The following is a 22,438-nucleotide window of genomic DNA, read 5'->3' as shown; positions in this document are numbered from 1 at the left end:
CTTACCTAAGTGTCATACTTCGTGGGAAAATGTGCTTTATGCGTTATAAGCATCAGAATCAGTACTTGTTATCGGCCAATCACCATCACAAGGAATTGGTATTCAGTATCGGCTGCAAAAATCCTGATCGGAGCATCTCGAGTCATAATTACTCACATTAATGCCATTCCAAACTCCTGAGATGTTTGTTCTTCTTTACAACACAAATTCATTCATTCATTCATTTTCAGCTTAGTCCTTTTATTAATCAGGGGTCACCACAGCGGAATGAACTGCCAACTTATCCAGCATATGTTTTATGCAGCGGATGCTCTTCCAGCCGTAACCCAGCACTGGGAAACACCCATACACACTCTTTCACACACATGCGCTACGGCCAGCTTATTCAGTTCACCTATACCAGTATGTCTTTGGACTGTGGGGGAAACCGGAGCACCCGGAGGAAACTCACGCAAACGCAGGGAGAACATGCAAACTCCTCACAGAAATGCCAACTGACCCAGCCCGGGCTCTAACCAGCAACCTTTATGCTGTGAGGCATTTGTGCTACCCACTGCGCCACCATGACACCAAAACATTAATTAAGAAGTCCAAAAAAATGCTGAAAAACATCCTCAAATCAGACCATATACCTTCAGTGGTTCAACTGAAACATTACCAAGCTTTAAGGATATTTTTTGTGCACATGAAACAGCTTATTCAGCGATTTGTTCTCCTCAGTGTCAGTATAGGGTGCATGTATTATACACTTTTTCTTTATCAGGTATTTTATTAGAGTATACTAATAACAGTGATAAAATAAGTTTAAAGTTTTGGAGAGACGTCACTTATACTCATTGTGACTGAATTTATTTGATCAAAAGTACGATATGAAAAAATACTAACATCTGGGATAAATGTTAACAATATTAAATAGATTTTTTTGGCTAATATATTTTTAAAATTGAGTTTATTCTTTTGATGGCGAAGCAGAATTTTTAACATTATTTCTTATGTCTATAACAATAGCTATATTTCCATCCAAATATGTGAATTAAATTTATGCACAAAACTGAAATATTGCATAAAAGACGTGCGAATCCAATGAGTCAAAGCAAAGAAAATCATCACTTCGTGATAGACACCAAATATCAAGAATAAAATTTAATTTACTGAGGTAGGAGAAGCTGCGTGAATCTTTTCCTTATTTAATAAATGACTTGCCCCTTAGAAGACAATGCCGACATGCAATGAACACGTGGTGGCGTTTGAAGGTGTAAGACGCAGAGCACAGACGCTCTTGATTCTGGAGGTCATTAATAATATAATACCACTAATACTGAAATGGTTAAGGTGTTTTAGAATGACCAAAACAACATTTCAGATGTTTTCCAATGTGCTCAGCCTGCTGGTTTGTCCATTCACATGCATTTCTATCATCACATGATCTCTTATAACAAATTCACATCACTTTTTTTAATACGCATACTGGAATTTTTTCGGTGAAAGTGTTTCCATTGTAGTTTATGTGCATCTTTTCTTATGGAATAAAAAGCTTATCCTACTCAGTTATGCGCATACTTTTTTTATGTGCATTTTTTAAATTTATGTGCATCTTGCTGTTTCCATCAACTGGTTTTTTATGCACATCTCCAAAATGCACATAAAAATAGGTGGATGGAAACAAAGCTACTGTTGAAATGGTTGTGGAAACTTTTTTTCAGGATTCTTTGAGATTATTAATTTGATATATTTTTTGTTTGTTTTAATATTTGTTTTAATGCTTGCCTTGCATTGGTGTTATTAAGGGCTGTTTGCTTCCTTTAACGGAAAATATCAAAAAGCTGACTCAATTTGCATTTGATATCTTTGTTCTGGGCTGCTGATCTTATTGGTTTTTATCAGTCTGTTCTGTGATTGGCTGCAGCCACAGATGTGATCCCTGGAGATATACAGCTAGAGGACATTCTGTTTTGTGTGTGCGTGTGTGCGTGCGTGTGTGTATGTTCTACTAGGTACAGTATGCTGTTTGTTATAGGACTGGTTGTTAATAAGTCATTTACACACTGACCAACATGTTAATCTGTAATCAGTGATTTATTTTCTGTTGCTAGAACAATTCAAGTTCAAATTACCACCTTCATGACTGAATTAACAATCAGCACAGCCGATCTGTGCACATTACTAAATAAAATTTAATAAATTATTGATTAAAAGTTTTATTCTTTTAGAATACTAATGGGACAATAATGTAAGATCTTTATTATCTTGTCTTATTAAAAATATTTTGTCTGTAGCTATTTGTTTATGTGGTTAAAACTCTCTAAAGCACTCTTCCTAATCTAACCTTTGGGTTCGAAGTTTATTTTAAAGTAATAATAAAAAAATATGATCATGTATACTTGACCCAAACAAGTTTTTGAAGTGTATAATTGAATATTTTATTCACAAAAACAACAGTATAAAGTGGCAATTGGGTGAATTTTGCCAGTTGCTGGCAATCCTGCTTCCTCCACACATGTGGTTAATTTGAGTTTTAATAATAAGTAAAATGGATAGTTCACCCAAAACTGAATAGTCATCTTTTACTCAACCTTCTCTTGTCACAAACCTGTTTGAGTTTCTTCTGTTTACACAAGAAGAGGGTATTTTTTAAATGTTGAAAGCAAAAAGTATTGTTTTTCCCATTATGGAAGTCAGTGGTTACAGTTTTCTAACATTTTTTAAAAATAACTTTCAACAGAATAAAAAAACTCATCAGAACCCACCCCCACACCCCCTGCTCGACAGGGTGTTTTCACACCTCTAGTTTGTAAAAAGTCAGGACAGTGGGTGAGTCCAGCTTTGCTTTGGTGGGAGTGTTGAGTGGCAAAAGAGGGAAGGGTTTTCATGAAAAGTGGAGTTTCATTACGTGCACTACAGCTGCATTTTCACACCAGCAACACAAACAGACACAGTAGGGATAGACAGTAATTGAGAGAGCAGCATTTACAGAAGCTCTGAGAGCTGTGTGGAAGTGGAGGATTGTCAGTCCATGATATTGTAGTGATATTACTGTACACTTAGTTACTAAATAATTTTGACTAAGGTATGTTTTTAAAAACTGAAAGAGTACTGCTGATGATAACTAAATTTGCCATTTGGAGAAACATAAACAATGATCATTGATAACACACTTACCAAAGTCGCAGAGACAGAACAATCAAAACCAACTGGAACTTTTTTTTTTTTAAAGAAGACGAGTGGCAAATCCGGATTTCAACATTTCCAGATTTGAAAAGCTCTCGGGTAAAAAACGTTCCTTACAAAATATTTTTGTTGCGTGTTAACAGACCACTGTAATCCACACTTGTGGGTCCACACAAATGGAAACAAAACCTTCCTTGCGGCACATTTATAAACGCAACACTGATGACCCATGTCTCTGAACAATTCTTCCTCTACTACTTTGAATTATGGTTGGCAACACAACGTGGCGTCTCTCTGAACACTGTAACAGGTAAAAACAGTCTTCGAAGCTACAATATATCATGCATATTAATAAAGTTGTGTCTCGTTCAGAATAGCGCGCACTGATTGGTTCAAACCAAGTCTTTCTCATGAATTAATGAACATGTGCTGTAAACTCAATGACGTCACTTTGTACTGACCGGTACAGACAGCCAATCTCCATGCTGGAATTTACACAATGATCTCATGACCGTGGCATTACTTCAATTTATTTTTAAACCGCAAGAACGAATTTGCTCTAAAGAACGCAAAAACAACCAATTTTCACTTTTTTTGTGAAATATGTGTCCTAATAGTGTTTTTAGCAACGTGGAACACAGATATGACTGTCAACATCTCAAAAAATGTGTTTTGGTATTTCGTGACCCTTTAAAGCAGACTCATTATTTGAATTTACCCCTAAATCTCTGCATTGGTTACCATGAATTCCTATCCACACTACGGTAGTACAACTGATGCCAGCGAGGCTTCTGGGACTTCATTTCATCACACATCATTGCACCATACAGCTGAGATGTGCTCATCTTTATCTCTCTCCAACTTTCTCTCTAAAATGTTTCTATTAGCATCGTCAGTGTGAGCTGAATGCTCAGATCCCTCATTACCTTAAATTAGCACTTCAGTGTTTGCCCACCAGCCTGTTCTGCATTGTCGACAAAGTGTATGTGTGATTCGCTCTCCCTCAGTGAGTGCGTGTGCGCTGTAGGTGGTTGCTAACTGCCATCAGAAGCATTTCATCTCAAGATATTACAAAAGAAGCTATTTCTGGAGTCATAGTACTGGGGATTTTTAGGCGAGACACTGCATGCAGAAACACTGTTTATTCATGCACCTGTCATTTTTTTGTTTTTTGTTTGGTGTTTATGAGCGGGTTTTCAGACCAATATGAAGAAAACACCCACAATATAAATTTAAAGTGTATCTTTTGTTGCACTTAGTCATTTTTTCAGGCTGTTTGTTGTGTTTTATGAATTATAGAGTTAAAACTGAATACCAAAATTCCCTTTGTAAAATATTTGACTGTAATATGTCAAAAATATTACGCAAGAATTTTACAACGTTCAGATTTTTATGCTAGAAACACATTCTCTTTTGCATATTTAGTCAACATTTTAGAAAAAGAAATGTTTGTAATTCTTAATGTAATCAATTAACTGGGGAAGTATGGTGATAATTATAGAGAGGACATATGAAAGTGTGTTCTTTCCATGTTTGAGTGCCATAATCAGGTCCCAGGTGCATCTAGCAACCCACAAAATGTGAAAAAAAAACTAGCAAACCTACAGGCATGTGGAAAAACACACTGTTCAGATTTCACTCCTCTAGTGACGTAGGAATGTGATCGTATTATATAATTTCCACCGCTTTATCTGCATGTTTCCACCCATGGCTAATTTGGATAAAGTGACGATTATCTCAGACTCTATTCATGGAGACCAGAGGTGTTGTTATTTTAATCCCTAAAATGTTCACCTTCAGTGTAATTTACAAACACACACATTTATTTCACTGTATATTGAGATGTACTTTTTTACATTTAAGGACATTTTGATAATGTGATGTTTGTTTTAGGGATGCACTGAAATGTATATTCTGAGCTGAATCAAAACCAAAAAATCCTGCATGCACTTGGCTGAAAACCAAAACTAAAAATGCTTAGTTGTAATTATTTGTAATTTTATGAAATACAAAGTATTTTTCATAACACTTTTTGTAGGGAAATATAAATGATCTGTAATTTGTCACATTTTAGTGACAGTACATTTTTATTGACAGTGAATGACTCGAGAGGCATAATAAAACAGTCATGACAGTACAGTAGTGCTATTGAAAGCATGTAGTACTTAGAAATATCCTGTCAGTGCATGATTTGAGTGTATTTTCCTTTTCTCGATAAGCATTTGTGGTTCATGCATAGATATGTATACAACTACATGAGTACATGCCCTAACCCTAGTTAATGAGCTGCGCTAAAATGAATTGGTTTCATAGCGAAGTGCTTTTCATGTCTAGTGTAAAAGCCACTTAAGGCTGTGCAGTTAGAGTGAAACCAGCATGCTGAACACTGCTGGTATCTGTGGTGCAGCATAGCCTTTTTTTTGGATCTCATTTTTCTCTTTCAGCCAAAATACGAAAAAACATTTTCGGCGGCCGAAGATTTGGTGCATCCTTAGTTTATGTGCAAAGGCAACACATTACAGCAGTGCCGTCACACGCTAGTATATGAGTTCATTAACTATTACTTTACAACAACTAAATAAATGACCACTAAGCATTCAGAATCATCTTGGTTCAGTCTATAAGTTGGAAGTTCTTCTTTCCCATCATTGACTCTGGTTCAAAGGCTTTAATCCACTAAAAATTCCTTACATTTTTATAGCACTTTTCTGGACACTCAAAGCGCTTCACACATTGGGGGGAATCTCCTCATTCACCGCCAGTGTGAATAGATAATGTGTATAGATAATGTTAAACACAATGTACAATGCACAATGTTACAATGTTAACCACAATGTACTTTTATCTAAATTATCGAGGTTTAATTTTTCTGTTAATGCATTAACATGGATGGAGTCATATTTAAAATCGAGGAAGCAATGTACAAGAATTAATGGCGCATGTTCACCATTCATCAATTGTAATTTTGGAGTTCCACAAGGATCAATTCTTGGACCAATTTTGTTTAGTTTATACATTAATGATTTGCCTACAGTGTGTCCAGAAGTTCAGGTTCAAATGTATGCAGACGACACAGTAGTATATACTCATGCAAAAAACAAAGAACAAGCTGCTAACAAACTTACTGCTGCACTCAAGAAAGTTTCACTGGTTATATTGTTCATGTCTTACCCTCAATGTAAGTAAAACTGTGGGAATGTTTTTTTCAATTAAGAAAAATGAGGAGCATTGCTCACATGTCTTAGTTAAGGGAGAAGTAATAAATGTAGTTGGATCATTTTAAATATTTAGGTATAATTATTGACTCTAACTTAAATTTTAAAAAACACATTAAGAAGGTTTCCAAAAGTGCTAGAGCGAGTCTGAGGATTTATAGAAACATTAGGCATCAGTTACTTATGGCTGCTGCTAAACTTTTTATGAATACAATGATTTTCCCTCACTTATCTTATTGTGCTACAAGCTGGTCCCACACGAACATTACAACATTAAAACCATTGTATGTTATATATAAACAAACTGTTAAAATTTTAGATAAAAGCCAAGGAGCTATCATCATTGTAACTGTATTGCACAAAATAAATTACTAAAATTCGAAAGTTTCTTATTTTATGCTGATGTGTGTTTAATGTATAAAATATTTAATGATCTTGCACCACCACCCCTCAAACAATGTGTGATTGTCGGCAAGGACAATATAAGACAGACTAAGTCATCGGTTAGAGGTGATTGTTCAGTTAAAGTCAAGAGAACTGTTTTTGGACAATCAGTTTTTTCAGTCAGAGCAGCAGAAAGATGGAGTAAAATACCAGTACATATCAGAGAGTACCACTTTTAATCATTTTAAAATTGTTCTTAAAATTTGGCTTAAACACAATCAGATATGCAGCCACTGATTTGATTTCATTTTATTGACAATGATGTATTGTATGTATTGTACTGTAAGTGTATATTGTATTATTTTTTACTGTTAAATTTGTTACAACTTCCTGCCCAGGGACTGCAGAGGTAAATTAGCTTTATAGCTAACTCTGGTACAACATGTCATGTTGTACATTGTCCCTGTATAAATAAATAAATAAATAAAAAAAAAAAAAAAAATATATATATATATATATTGCGCCAGACCGCACACCACACTGATTGGTGGATTAGTGGATTCTTGTTTTGTTGTTTCTGGAGTGTCATAATAGCATGAATAAAGCAGCAGCTTATTTGCATTTAAAGGGACAAACACAAAAACTACAGTACACTTTCTATAGTATACTGAAAACTATAATAAAGGATTCTTTAGATTCTGAAAATAGGCATGGCGTCCCCTTTGATTTTATTCCAAGTTTTATTCCAACAGTGACTTGCCATAATAAGGTTTTCTGTTAGGATCCTCTGTAATGGCATTACAGCCTCAAGGAACGCTCACTGATGTAATTCTGCATGTTCACTGGGCCTTCCCTCGAGGCGACTGTAACAACTCTCTTTCTCTCTCGTCCTCTTCCTCTCTCTCTCTCTCTAAACACTCACAGGTACAAGCTCATATAGTTTCACGACACGTTGAGCACACACACATGGCACACACACCTCCATATGTGGCGTAAATCTCCAGGGTGCGTGTTGTTGACCTGAATTAAACGTGGTCCTGTGCTGGAGTGATGTCACTGGCGGCAATAAAGTGATTGGGTCACATGTTCAAAGTGTGGGTCTCTAGTGACACTCGCCTTGTTAACTCAGACTCTTGGAGCGTCTCGGAGAACAGTCCAAATGTCAGCAGATCAATGAGCGGGTGACGTGATCACTCTCGCTCTGCTCAAGGTCTCTCTTCATCTAATAAATAGGGTTGTTATATCCAATGACTTTATTTACTAAGGCTGAGTTGAGCTTTTAGACAAGCGTCTCATAGGTTTTTAACACAGGTCTCTGTAGAGTCACCATTTGCTGTGATCGGCTGAGTTATTTAGGGTGTTTGCGTTCAAATTTTGTTTGAAATATTTGTTTGAATATAGCAAAGATATTATATTATATTATATTATATTATATTATATTATATTATATTATATTATATTATATTATATTATATTATATTATATTATATTATATTATATTATATTATATTATGGTGAGGTTCAAAAGATCCATCCATCCATTTAAAAATAAATAAATCTAGTAATTAAATCTAATTTAAATACTTTGATGAATTTTTAAGAAGTTTTTTTAATTTGTTCATTTATTTAAAGATGCTGTATGCAAGTTTTTTACTCTTCTGAAGCATAAAATGCCATAATATGTTTGCAGATATTTAAGAAACATGTATTATGTAAGCGAACATACTTGTTTATCTAAAAAACAATGCTAAAGTCAGATATTCTGCTATGAAACTGTGCGTTACATGCTGGAATGTCTGTCTTTGTTTTGGTCATGTAACCTGCCCAATGTCAGTTTAGTCAATTATATTTCAGCACCCTGGGTTGTCTTGGTGGAAAACCGTGTATTTTATTCATTCAGTCAGGAAGGCTCTCAAAGCATGTGTCTGTAACTGAAATGCGACCTCCGGTGGACAGAAATAGCCTCTAAAATCAGATGCAGACTCAGAGTTTCACATGAGGTTATTAATTAGCAAATAATATAAATATTATGAATGTAGACATTAGGTGAGCAGGTAACATTGTAACCCCCTGTCCTAACAACATGCTACGTGGCGAGATATTCTGTGATAAACAATTTAGCTGTTTGCACCAAACGAAACATAACAGAAATTTAAATAAAGCCATTTAGAAGCACAGAATAGTGCACTCACTGCAATCCAATGAAATGGTAAGGTTTATAATCTAATTAATAGATATTAAACATTTTTCAAATTATTAATGGCCATGCTGAATCACTGATATGTGTTGGCTTGCACTGAGTCACAGTTCTTAAATTAAATTTTAGGCGATTTATTTTATTTTGAGTAAAAACTGTGTATTTTGAGTAGAAACCTGATCAAAATCTATCTGCTGCTGCTTTCAGTAGTATGGCAATAAATGTCAGGTAAAATGGCATTCAAACTCGCATTATTAGCATTTAACACTGAATAAAGCACATGGGGTGTACCTGAGATGATCATTGTCAGTTTTCTGTTGTTCAGCTGCAAGAAATAGAAGCCATTTTTAAATGATAAATTTCAGGTTTTGGTTAGAACAAAAACTCCTTTTAATAAGGAAAATGTTCATTCTGTCGCGTGCGGTTGCTTATATTTTGAACATGATATAAATCAGCCTTTAGGCTCGATAGTCAGGCTCACTCCTGTTAGTGTCATCAATCTGGCAACCTGTGCTTGCATGAATTTTGAACCAGGCGTGCAATACCTAGTTCAACCACTAGTGTCCAACTTACATACTGCACCTTTAAATTAGAAACTGTATCAAGGTTTTTGAAGAAATGTATAAGAAATGTTTGCTTCTGAGGTTCATATGCTATTAAAATTTGCATTGTTATGAATTATTTTAACTAAATAATTTAACTTCATAGATATTTACATTAGATGTCGCCTACCCTGTTGTTGTCTATTGGAAGGAATGCATAACTAGAGCCGCCGTTTTAGCCATGCTCCTTTGAAATGAATGCGGGCCCAAGGTGCAGTGGAGGACTGTGGCCACAGAGGCCACAGATATACACATATTATATACACATATCTTATGGTCTGGAGTTTTCCCGGTGGTCAGTTTTTGTAAATATTTTTTTAAATTACGAAAATTATAATTTGACATCACTTTTCTACATAGATGGATAAGTGACCAAAGAGAGTGTGTTTGTGTGTATGCAAATGTATCATCCTCCCTCCCTGTTAAATTTGTTCTAATCCTAAAGTCCTAAAACACACCCCATCTCCCGCTTTCACATCTCATTTTAATAGAGGGCGTGATTCGTTTGAGAACGAATCCCTGTAATGAATGACTTATTCATTTAACCGGCAATAATACAATAGAATTTAGTGCAAGTTGGTGCTACTTTGCCTCATAGTGAATGCAGCGAGTAACTGTATTATAAACAGTAACGTTACTTGTTAAGCACAAAAGTAGAAAAATGATATCTTACCTATGAAATGTTATGCCTTTATGCCTTTTTTTTTTTTTTTTGTCTGCTAATTATTACACCCGTACACAGCGCTAAAGTCCAGCATCTTCAAATTGGCTTCATCTTGACTAGTGCGGCTGAATGACGTCTTGGGAGCACTGTACAAATATGGCGGCACTATTGATGCATGCTCAGCTTTCGTATGTGATATCTAGTGGATATAATTATGATTTAACCTAATCGAAATGTCATCAGATGTGATATCATCATATAACACATAGAACATTGACACCAACTTCAGTGCCATTGGTTTTATTTTATGTTGCAGCAGTATTAAATCTACATATGTTTTACATTGATTTTGTGTCTGTCTCTTTCTTTTTCTCTGTCAGATGGAGGATGTGATTGCCAGGATGCAGGATGAAAAGAACGGCATACCTATCCGTACAGTCAAGAGTTTCCTGTCCAAGATTCCCAGTGTCTTCTCTGGTAAATCTCCTACGTCTGTTTTATACACACTGCAGTTCCAAGCTGGCGCTGACAAAAGTAGTCTTTAGCTGGAGCCAGTGCCCCACAGCAAGCCTGAAGAGCAGCACAATGAAACCTTAGCCAGAACTGTGTAGTGCAGCGCCAGAATAAAGCCCTCATGGACTGATCTCTGCTGATGGCCTGATCTCTATCAAAGCTCTCTGGCCTGCATTGCTCTAGTGGAAGAGCTCAGTACATTCTGGGTGCAGAGGACAGGGTTTCAATTGGTTGTTTTCAGGACATCTAACTCCTATATTTGTTCAGATTTCATGCTAACAGCCACAAACACTCATTATAAACTCAGCTAATGGAATATTTGCATGCTAATGATAATGGACCACATCAGTGGAATGTTGTCAATCACCACAGACCATAATTGCAGAGTTAATTTTCACAAATATGTGATGAGTTGAAATGATTTTTGTGGCATTTGGTCTGAGATCATTAACCCTGAACCTTGAATATTTTGAATTACCCCCCCCCCCCCCCCATAACCCTTAAAATTGTTTTAAAGTGCCCCCATATGCTATTTCTTGAGATATACAATATTTTTAGAACCATCAAAAGTCAAAATACACTTGCATTTCTTTATTATAATACACTAAACAGCAGTGTCTGAAACTAAGGCTTTATCCAAAATTACCCCATACAGTGCATCTTGATAGTATTCATAGAGCTTCAATTTTTCCACATTTTTTTATGTTACATCCTTACTCCAAAATGGATTAAATTAATTTATTTCCTCAAAATTCTACACACAATACTCCATAATGACAATGTGAAAATATATATATTTTTTTAAATTGTTTCAAATTTATTATAAATAAAAAAGCTGAAAAATCACATGTACATAAGTATTCACAGCCTTTGCTCAATACTTTATTGATGCACCTTTGGCAGCAATTACAGCCTCAAGTCTTTTTGAATATGATGCCACAAGCTGTCTTTGGGAATTTTTGCCCATTCCTCTTTGCAGTACCTCTCAAGCTCTATCAGGTTGAATGGGAAGTGACAGTGTACAGCCATTTTCAGATCTCTCCAGAGATGTTCAATAGGATTTAGTGCTGGGCTCTGGCTGGGCCACTCAAGGACATTCACCGAGTTGTTGTGAAGCCACTCCATTGATATTTTGGCGGTGTGCTTTGGGTCATTATCCTGCTGGAAGATGAACCGTCTCCCCAGTCTGAGGTCAAGAGCACTCTGAAGCAGGTTTTCATTCAGGATGTCTCTGTACATTGCTGCTTTCATCTTTCCCTCTATCGTAATTAGTTTTCCAGTTCCTGCTGCTGAAAAACATCCCCACAGCATGATGCTGCCACCACCAGCACAAAGATCAGTGGAAACAGAACGTACCTGAGCTCAATTTAGAGCTTCACGGCAAAGGCTGCGAATACTTATGTTCATGTTATTTTGCAGGTTTTTTATTTTTAATACATTTGCAACAATTTTTTCATTTTTTTTCATATTGTCATTAAGATGTATTGTGTATAGAATTTTGAGGAAATAAATCAATTAAATCCATTTTGGAATAAGGCTGTAACACAAAAAAAGTGGGAAAAGTGAAGCGCTATGAATACTTTCTGGATGCACTGAACCCTCAAATAGTGCTGCATTTGAGGGAACAGCCATTTATTTTAGTGTCTGAAACCATAGTGGAAATTATGAAGTGCACTCAATCAATCCCACAATGCACAGCACTAACGAGTTTGCAACCCATGTACACTCTACAGCTAGTAAATCCCTATAGTGCACTGAGAGTTCGTGCATCAAATTAATTTACACGTCTGACCACAAGATGCCATCTAAAGCACAATCCTATCAGTTTATAGTTTAAATAAAATAATTATTTAATTAACGTTTATATACTTGATAGAATCCCTGCATCAGTGTGGAGAGGCTTAAAAGATTTCACTAATTACAAGACACCGTCCCCCAGTATTGACAGCAATAAACATATTGCAAACGAGCTGAATATGTTCTACTGTAGATTTGACACCTCTGACCAGACACCTCACACCCGCCTGGACCATCTCCCTACACAGCCATCAACACCACATCCACACAGCCTGGACCATCTCCCTACACGGCCATCAATACCACATCAACACAGCCCGGACCATCTACCTACACAGCCATCAACACCTCCAGCCATCTTCCTCTCCCCCCCTGCACTTCAGATCAGTGAGGATAATGTGCATCAGATCTTCAGTAAACAGAAGAGAAGGAAAGCACCAGGGCCAGATGGTGTCTCACCAGCCTATCTGAGAACCTGCGCTGACCAGCTGGCTCCTATTTTCTCACAGATCTTCAACAGATCACTGGAACAGCGCAAAGTTCCATCCTGCTTTAAGCGCTCTACTATCATCCCAATCCTGAAGAAGCCTAAGATCACAGGACTCAATGACTACAGACCTGTGGCCTTAACATCTGTGGCCATGAAGTCATTCGAAAGACTGGTGCTAGCATATCTGAAGGACATCACTGGACCCCTGCTGGACCCCCTGGAGTTCGCCTATAGAGCAAACCGGTCTGTGGATGATGCAGTCAACATGGGACTGCATTATACCCTACAACATCTGGACAAACCAGGGAACTACGCAAGGATTCTGTTTGTGGACTTCAGTTCTGCCTTTAACACCATCGTCCCATCACTGCTTGAGTACAAACTGGCCCAGCTCTCTGTTCCTAGCTCTGTCTGTCAATGGATCACCAGCTTTCTGACAGATAGACAGCAGCTAGTCAGAATGGGCAAAATCACATCCGACAGCCGCACCATCAGCACTGGTGCCCCCCAGGGATGTGTTCTTTCTCCACTGCTCTTCTCCCTGTACACCAATGACTGCACTGCAAAAGACCCCTCCATCAAACTCATTAAGTTTGCAGAAGACACTACTGTTATCGGCCTCATCCAGAACGGTGACGAGTCTGCATACAGACAGGAGGTGGAGCGGCTGGCGTTATGGTGCAGATACAACAACCTGGAGCTGAACTCGCTAAAAACAGTGGAGATCATAGTGGACTTAATGAGAAACCCCTCTGCACTCCCCCCAATCACCATCATGAACATCACTGTGGCTGCAGTAGAGTCATTCAGGTTCCTGGGCACCGCCATCTCTCAGGATCTGAAGTGGGACGTTCACATAGACTCTATTGTGAAGAAAGCCCAGCAGAGACTACTTCCTTCGTCAGCTGAGGAAGTTCAACCTGCCACAGGAGCTGCTCGTACAGTTCTACTCAGGTGTCATCCAATCCCTATTCTGCACTTCAATCACTGTCTGGTTCAGGCACAGGAAAAGTTTCCTTCCTCAGGCTGTCTACCTTATGAACAGTTAAATATTCCCCTACTGTGCAATAAATATGTGCAATACTTTATCATACGCACTTGTACACAGCACCTTATATCAATATACAATGCAATACCTTCTACATACGCACTTGTACACAGCACCTTATAACCTGTATATTTATAACAATCTGTACATACAACTCAACATCCAGGTTTCTTGACTAACCGCATCTGTTTAATGTTTATCTTTTTTTTTTTTCATACTTATTTTGTGTTGTCACTTGTCTCTTTATGTACACTGGAAGCTTCTGTAGCCAAAACAAATTCCTTGTGTGTGTGAAGCACACTTGGCAATAAAACTGATTCTGATTCGGAATTCAAAAGTCTTTTGAATGTTTCATTACTAATTGACAGCTCGCTAACTGTTAAATATTTATCACAGGGTCTGACCAAGAAGTTAAAAATATAATCAGGGATTTATCAACCAGCAAAGCACAAACAAAATGGCATCTCGAGTGCTCAAATTCACTCACTTTAGACTATATTAGTGGACTAATGTAGGGAATAGTGAATGAGGGTATAGGAGGCAATTTTGAATACAGCATAAGTACACTGAAAAAAATTATTCAAAAATGATTCCTTGGATTTACAGAATTTTTTTTATTGAATCTGAATTATTTTTTTTTATTTGGGTTGAATTTAAACTAACAAATTAAGTTGAATTTTCTTAAATTTGATATGTATTTAGACATAGGTCGGATGTCCAGATATTGGATGTGTCTGATTTCAAAAACACATTTTTAAGTGGCTCAGAACATGTGAAAAATCTGATATTTGTGTTTACATGTGTCCAACAAATTGTTTTAGAGTGTATTCAAGTTTTAGAGTAGCCTTTGGAAGTGGATTTAATTTTACATTACAGAAAACCAACAGAAACCAAACACTAGCAGGCCTGAGCTACAAATATAGTGTCTGTGTGTCAAAACACCTGATAAAAATGTCATGATAACTCCAATTATGATCCACTTTTATCATTAAATCTCTGCAGATGTTTTACATTGACAAATATCTATATTACCCTACAGTACATGGATAATTTCAGTAAAAACATCTTATAGGGGAATTTTTACAGCTACAGTAAGAAAGAAAATGGTCTCAATAAATGAATTAATTACTGATTAGACATTATTATGTTGGTGATCGCTTTACAAATCGACAATACTGAACTTCAGGTTTCGACTGGCCATGGTAATAAAATAATTTAATGTTGAGTGGTACCTTGACAGAATGGTTGCACCTAGTGTGAATGTATACATGTGCATTTGCTTCATAATACTTTATTAGAAATCTATCTTTGTGTGCAAATTTTCTCCCCTCATATTGAGATGATGTAGGACTCCGAAAGGGAATTGGATATATATTTAGACGTAAGTCAGATGTCCAGGATGTGTCTGATTTCAAAAACACATTTTTAATGGCTCAGAAAGGATGTGAAAAATCTGATATTTGTGTTTACATGTGTCCAACAAATTGTTTTAGAGTGTATTCAAGTTTTAGAGTATCCTTTGGAAGTGGATTTAATGTCACTTTACAGGAAACCAACAGAAACCAAACACTAGCAGGACTCAGCTTTACAAATACAGTGTCTGGGTGTCAAAACACCTCATAAAAATATCATATTTAATAGCTCCATTTATGATGCACTTTTATCTTTAAATCTCTGCAGATGTTGTACATTGACAATTAGCTATATTACACTACAGTAGATGGATAATTTTAGTAAATAAGCATCATATAGGGGCAGTTTAACAACTACAGTAAGCAGCCTGCAGACATTATTCTGTTGGTGATCACTTTACAAATCGACATTACTGACCTTCAGGTTTTGACTTGCCATGCTAATAAAATTATTTAATGTTGAGTGGTACCTTGACAGAATGGTTGCACCTATTGTGAATGTATACATGAGCATTTGCTTCATAATTACTTCATTAGAACGCTATATTTATGTGCAAATGTTCTCCCCTCATATTGAGATGATGTAGGACTCCAAAAGGAAATTGGATATGTATTTAGACGTAGGTCAGATGTCCAGATATTGGATGTGTCTGATTTCAAAAACACATTTTAACAAATTGCTATATTACACTACACATGGGTAATTTCTTAAAAAAAACATCATAAAGGGGCATTTTAACAACTACAGTAAGCAAGAAAATAGTCTCAATGAATGAATTACTCATTAGAATATAATAGATTCATTTAAATAATGAGAATGTAAGATTTTTATTTGCTAATGATTGAGAAATTAGAATAAAATGGTAGTTTAAATGTTATGTGCCATAATCCATTTTCTAAAAGCAGAATTAAAAAGGTGAAAGCGAGAGAGAAATTCTCAGAAGGCTATTTCTTGGTTCCTGTGACTGCGGTTCCCCCAGAGGATTCATTAAAAGGCCAGCTTTAAGCTCCAACACCCCAGTCTTTGCCTCGCTGTGCTTGAAAACCGCTCTTGGCTCCTGTCGTCTCTGGGGACACACCTCTCACTGCCGATTGGCTGAGGCAGAAGGGGCTCTGTGCATATTTCGGGAATACTGGATTTGATTGGCCAGTGAGGGGGAACTCAGAAAGATATTTCTCAGAAGAAACTGTTCACAGTCTATTAATTCAGCAGTGAGCAGGTTGAAAACACTGAACACAATTCTTTAGAAATTAAACATACAGAATATGAGCATTTTGCAGATCCTTAATTATTCTTTGTAAAATGCATATTAACTTACACTCAAGTTTTATTTGTATGGAATAACAATTTATGTGACTATAAAAATAGCATATTTATTTGTCTTTGAAAGCTAGGATTAAAAGCATACACTACCTGACAAAGTCTTGTCATCTATCCATGTTTTCGGAACAAAAAACAAACATATTATTATATGTTTATTATATTAACAAATAATAACTTGACTTCCAGTTGATCATTTGGTTTCAGAAGTGGCTTATGTGAAAGGCAAGGGCCTCTAGATGACGCTTATTTTACCAAAATCAAATATGATCATGCCTTGATTTTTAATTATTTAATTAGGACAGTAAGGTCTGACTTTGCTTAGACAAAAGTCTTGTCACTTAACAGAAATAATGTACAGTATAGAATATAAAGTCATGGTGCAGTAGGAAAAGAATTAATATTGTGTATGACTCCCTTGAGCTTGGAGGACTGCATCCATACATCTCTGCAATGACTCAAATAACTAATTAATAAAGTCATCAGAAATAGCAAAGAAAGCATTCTTACAGGACTCCCATTTTCAATACCTCCTCCTTCATCTTATCTCAGACATGCTAAATAATGTTCATCTCTGGTGACTGGGCTGGCCAATGCTGAAGCACCTTGATTTTCTTTACTTTCAGGAACTTTGATGTGGAGGTTGAAGTATGAGAAGTATGAGTTCTGTCCTGCTGAAGAATTTACCCTCTCCTGTGGTTTGTAATGTAATAGGCAGCACAGATGGCTTGATACCTCCGGCTGTTGCCAGATCTCTCGCACGCCCCATACTAAATGTAACCCCGTACCATGATTTTTCCTTTACCAGACTTGACTGATTTCTGTGAGAATCTTGGCTCCATGCGGGTTCCAGTAGGTCTTCTGCAGTATTTGTGGTGATTGGGATGCAGTTCAACAGATGATTCATCAGAAAAATCTAACTTCTGCCACTTTTCACAATGATCAACTAGATGTCAAGTTATTATTTTTTTGCTATACAACTGGGATAAACAACAAGACTTTTGTCAGGCAGTGTATGCAACAAAATTCCTTTGTCCTTTGTCATTCCTTAACAAGAATTATGACTGTTAGAAATGAAAAATAGATACCACTCTGCAGCCATTCATGTATTGTGAGTGGATATGCAGGAACTAGTTTATGGTGTTGACTTCTTGGTCGATTTTCAGAGTCAGACAGAAAAATGGGTGCAGAGGTGAAGATTATGGCATTCTGTTAATCCACAAAATACTTGAGCGGAGCTCTGCTGACATGGAGATCCTCTTCAGAGCATCCAGACCCTCTGTACTTATCTAAAATAGAGTTTATAACACTGCTTCTTGAAGAGAGAGAGAGAGAGAGAGAGAGAGAGAGAGAGAGAGAGAGAGAGAGAGAGAGAGAGAGAGAGAGAGAGAGAGAGAGAGAGAGAGAGAGAGAGAGAGAGAGAGAGAGAGAGAGAGAGAGAGAGAGAGAGAGAGAGAGAGAGAGAGAGAGAGAGAGAGAGAGAGAGAGAAGGATTAATGTGAAGGGGACAAAGTGAAGAAACACCCGTAATTAAAGAAAATGATGAATAAAAAGTATAGATGTAATAGAGATGAAGGATAAAAAAGACTGAAGAAAATGAAAGCTAGTGTTTATGTAGGATAGATAATGTCAAATGAAAATATTAGACAATAAGCTGTTGACACAAAGACTCCAGATAAAAGCAGCAGTTCTGCTGTTCATCTGTGCTGTGTTTTGGCTCCATTTTTCACTCATTGTGGCTTTATAATTGAGTTCATTTTTATTCCAGTGACCGAGGATTGAAGAACATTTTTTACCAGCTATGAAACAGAATTCTGCTTGTTTATTTAACCCTTCTTGCGGCATTAGTTTAAAAAGTTACATATACATTCTTAGAGGATTCAAATGATTTTAGGCTTTTAAATGACATTTTATAACATAATGCCACTGTTGTTTTATGAGAAAACAGTCAAATGTATTATTAACCAAATACTAAATGCTAAGCAGATTTGAATTAATAATTTTGATGCATTATTTTTTTGTGCTGTGTCACATAAAAAAAGAATCAAATTTTACAGTAATAAAACACACTCTGATATTGATACACCCACATAATTATAATGGCAGAATCTTCATTTATTTGGTCTGAAGTGCTCAAAAGAAGAACACAGTGGGGAAATTAATATTGGAAATAAATTAATATTGTCTGAATAAAAGATCAGGTCATTTATCTGAAAGGAAATTAAACCAGAGATGCTGACCAATAATCTTCTTTTCCAGGTTCAGATATTGTCCAGTGGCTGCTGAAGAATCTCTGTATCGAAGATCAAGGTAATAAACGTTTTCTTTAAATCATTTCTTCTGACAAGATTGCTTGTGCATAATTATATGCTGACAAACAGCACATGTCATCTTCTGCTACTGCTTTAATTGCAGAAGAGGAGAAGGATTTTTGATATACATACTGTATAATACATTTTCACAATATATTTCACAATATATTCGTTCAAAACAAATTTGATTGAATTCTTATTACATTTTATATATGGACCTTGCATAGAGCTATTGTAAGAGTAGAACTGGTCCTACACTACAAAAAAAAAGCTTTTCTTACTTAGATTTTTAATAATCTGCCAGTGGGGTAATAATAATACTAATAACAATAATAATAATGCATATTATTTAAAGGCACATTTCTTGACACTTAGCTGGTCACCGTACAGGACAGCAAGGACAGTCAGTTCAAATAAAAACACAATGTAAAAGTCAATACAATACAATACAATACAATACAATACAATACAATACAATACAATACAATACAATACAAAACAATTTTAATAAGCCTAGTTGAGTTAAAGAGAGTAGGCTGTTCTGAACCGTGTTTTGAATTTAGATTTAAATTGTAAAAGAGAGTTTAGATTACGGAGATCAGGAGGAAGTGAATTCCAAATCTGAGGAGCAGAGTGGCTGAAGGCTCAACTCCCAATGGTTGTAAGGCAGACAGGGGGAACAGTGAGGTGAATGGAAGAAGAAGATCTGAGTATTTGAGAATGTGTGGTGATTTGAACAAGATTAATAAGGTATGGAGGAGCAAGATTATAAATGGCTTTAAAAGTGAGAACAAGTATTTTATGATTAATTCTGCAAAAGATAGAAAGCCAATGAAGCTGTTGTAGAATGGGTGTGCAAAATAAAGGGTAAGCAAAACAATCTTGTTTCTCCTTTTGACACGATCATTTTTCTTACCCCTTTGGCAGATTATTTTGCTTGTTTTAAAGAAAAGCTCAGTTCATTTTAACATATTATTTCTGAAAACAAGACAATATTTTTTTGCTTGACTAGTAAATGCTTCTTAATTTAACCCATATGTGCTGTTGGGGGTGTTTTTTATCAACTCTGGGTTAAATTTGAGTCTTAATTTGGATATAACTTATCTTACAAATCTTATTTTGACACATATTTTAGGAAAATTTTCAAAAACTCAACAATACACTCTGGGCGATTTTGCTACCTTTTCATGATGTTCATAGCTGTTTTTGACACGTTGACTTACCTGTACATTATAATGACTTTTTTTTTAAAATTCTTTAATTGTAGTTTTTGCAGACATAGAAAAACAAGGAACAGACAGACAACCCCATCATGAAATAATAATCTGTGCAAAATGTGAAATGAAGCATGGAACAAAGGAAAATTGTGACATACAAGACAAATATGACCTACAAAAAGACACAGCAATGGATGTAAAGAGAAAGAGAAAACTAGCAAATCTTCAGAAATTAAACAACACTATTAGTCTTTATGCTGTTTTAGAAAAAAAAAGACTGGATCCAACATTTTATCAAATTTTAAATAGTTCCTGGAAGTGGTATATCTAATTCTTTCCAAATGTAAAGTGGAGGTGAGTCCATGAAGTCAGTCAGAAAAAAAGAGCCCTAACATGTTTCTTAGAGAAACAAAGGATAACTTTTTTTGGCTATGATCATGCTATTCTGAACAGGTGAATGTACATTTTGGTTGAGTGTCTCCAGAATATCTGACCAGCCAAAAATTGCTGTCATTGGGTCAGGGAGTAAAACACAGTCGTAAATCTCAGCAAAGAACTGAAATATTTCTAACCAAAAAATCTGAATTTGAACACAAGAGCAAAAAAGATGTGCTAAGGTACCCTCACCAGCTTTACATTTGTCGCATGTGGGGGAAATCAAGGGATAGAATTTACTAAGCATTGTTTTAGAAAAGTGAAGTCTGTGTAATACTTTACTGAATAAGGTTGTGTCAAGAATTTATAGAACATGAATAAACAGATAAAAAGCATTGATCTCAATCATAATGACATTGTTGATTGCAAATCCATGACACCATATAATCATGCGTTCTTGATCGTTGGTTTTCCCTTTTGGGAAGAGGTAAATTTGCTCATTTTTACTGTTGATCATCAGTTGCAGGCTTTGTTTCTGGATAGAAATTATATGGTTATATGGAGTATATGTGTATGTGTGTGCGTGCATGCGTGCGTGCGTGCGTGTGTGAGTGTGAAAGAGACCTTAGCGCACTTACCTTGATATGTCTGAGAAAATAAAAAAGAAGCAGCTCAGCTCTCAGAATGTAGTAAACATAGTAAGTGTATTTATTTGCTGTTTTACCTTTTATAACTTCATATAAAAGTCCGAAACTTTTTTGCACAGGCCTATCTAAAGGATTAATGCTGCCAACTGATGATCAAAAGTGAAAATTTAAAGTTTTACCTCTTCCCAACAGGGAAAACCACCAACAATCAATAATGCATAATTATTTGGTGTCATGGCTTTGCAATCAAAAAATGCTGTTTTAACGGAAGTCAATGGGGGCAAAAATAGGCATGAACATAACAAAAGGGTAGTCAATTTGAACAGTACGCAAGGGTAAGAAATTTGTACATATTTGGAGAAGAAACAAGACACAAAATCTAAGGATGAAGTTGATTTTTTGCAGTGTAGTAAGTAATGAAAGTTTTTTTCTTCACACAGCAGTGAGGTTTGAGTTTGTTCTGAGCATGGTGTGTATCCCTGTACTTTAGATTCCCTCTGACACATTTGACAGGTGTGTGAGAGTAAGTGTGTGGTAGGGGGCTCTTTACTCAGACAGGAAAAGAGCAATACTCTGAATATCTCCCTATACTCAGTAGACAGTGCTGGGAACAGTGGAGAGATTAAAAAAAGTAGGAAGTTTGAAAAGTTCTTGGTCTCTCTGTTCAGTTCATTGCTACTTTGCTGATTAGTGGGATTTACCTTATGAACATGCCTGGTGGGAAACACTCATCAAGACAACAGCAGCTGCAAAAAGCATACTGCACCCTTGAAAGCACAAAGATATTAATTTGTAATCAGCGCAGACACGTACTCTTACTTGTGCGCTCGCAGTAAACACTGTATTCTAAAAGTTTAATAGATAATAATTTATTGATGCTTAACTCCCTCTGGTATGAGTTCTGCAGTGCTGCTTCAATGCGTTTCAGTTGAATGTTATTTCCACTCTGCTCTTATAGAGGAGGCCAAGACCCCCAGTCCATTATAGCCTACTTATTTAACCCTGTTGACATTTGGGAAGTACAAAATTGAAAATGGTATCTTACAATTTTGGGTGATTAAAATTTTTTTTTTAAT

At 36.2% G+C, this 22,438-nt stretch overlaps 1 protein-coding gene across 2 annotated transcripts in view; it reads left to right on the top strand.

The window, feature by feature from the left end:
* Positions 1 to 22,438, top strand: part of rgs7a (regulator of G protein signaling 7a) — a 94,141-nt gene that overhangs the window by 48,719 nt on the left and 22,984 nt on the right. For both annotated transcript variants that reach the window (XM_056477399.1, XM_056477400.1), the window contains exons 3-4: positions 10,611 to 10,707; positions 19,071 to 19,121. In XM_056477399.1, coding sequence (XP_056333374.1) covers positions 10,611 to 10,707; positions 19,071 to 19,121 — 148 coding nt within the window. The remainder of the gene's footprint in view (positions 1 to 10,610; positions 10,708 to 19,070; positions 19,122 to 22,438) is intronic.

Source organism: Danio aesculapii, chromosome 17 (genome assembly GCF_903798145.1).
Source record: "Danio aesculapii chromosome 17, fDanAes4.1, whole genome shotgun sequence".
Taxonomy (NCBI): domain Eukaryota; kingdom Metazoa; phylum Chordata; class Actinopteri; order Cypriniformes; family Danionidae; genus Danio; species Danio aesculapii.
The sequence above is the reverse complement of the archived record's forward strand: the minus strand, read 5'-3'. Positions and strand labels throughout refer to the sequence as shown.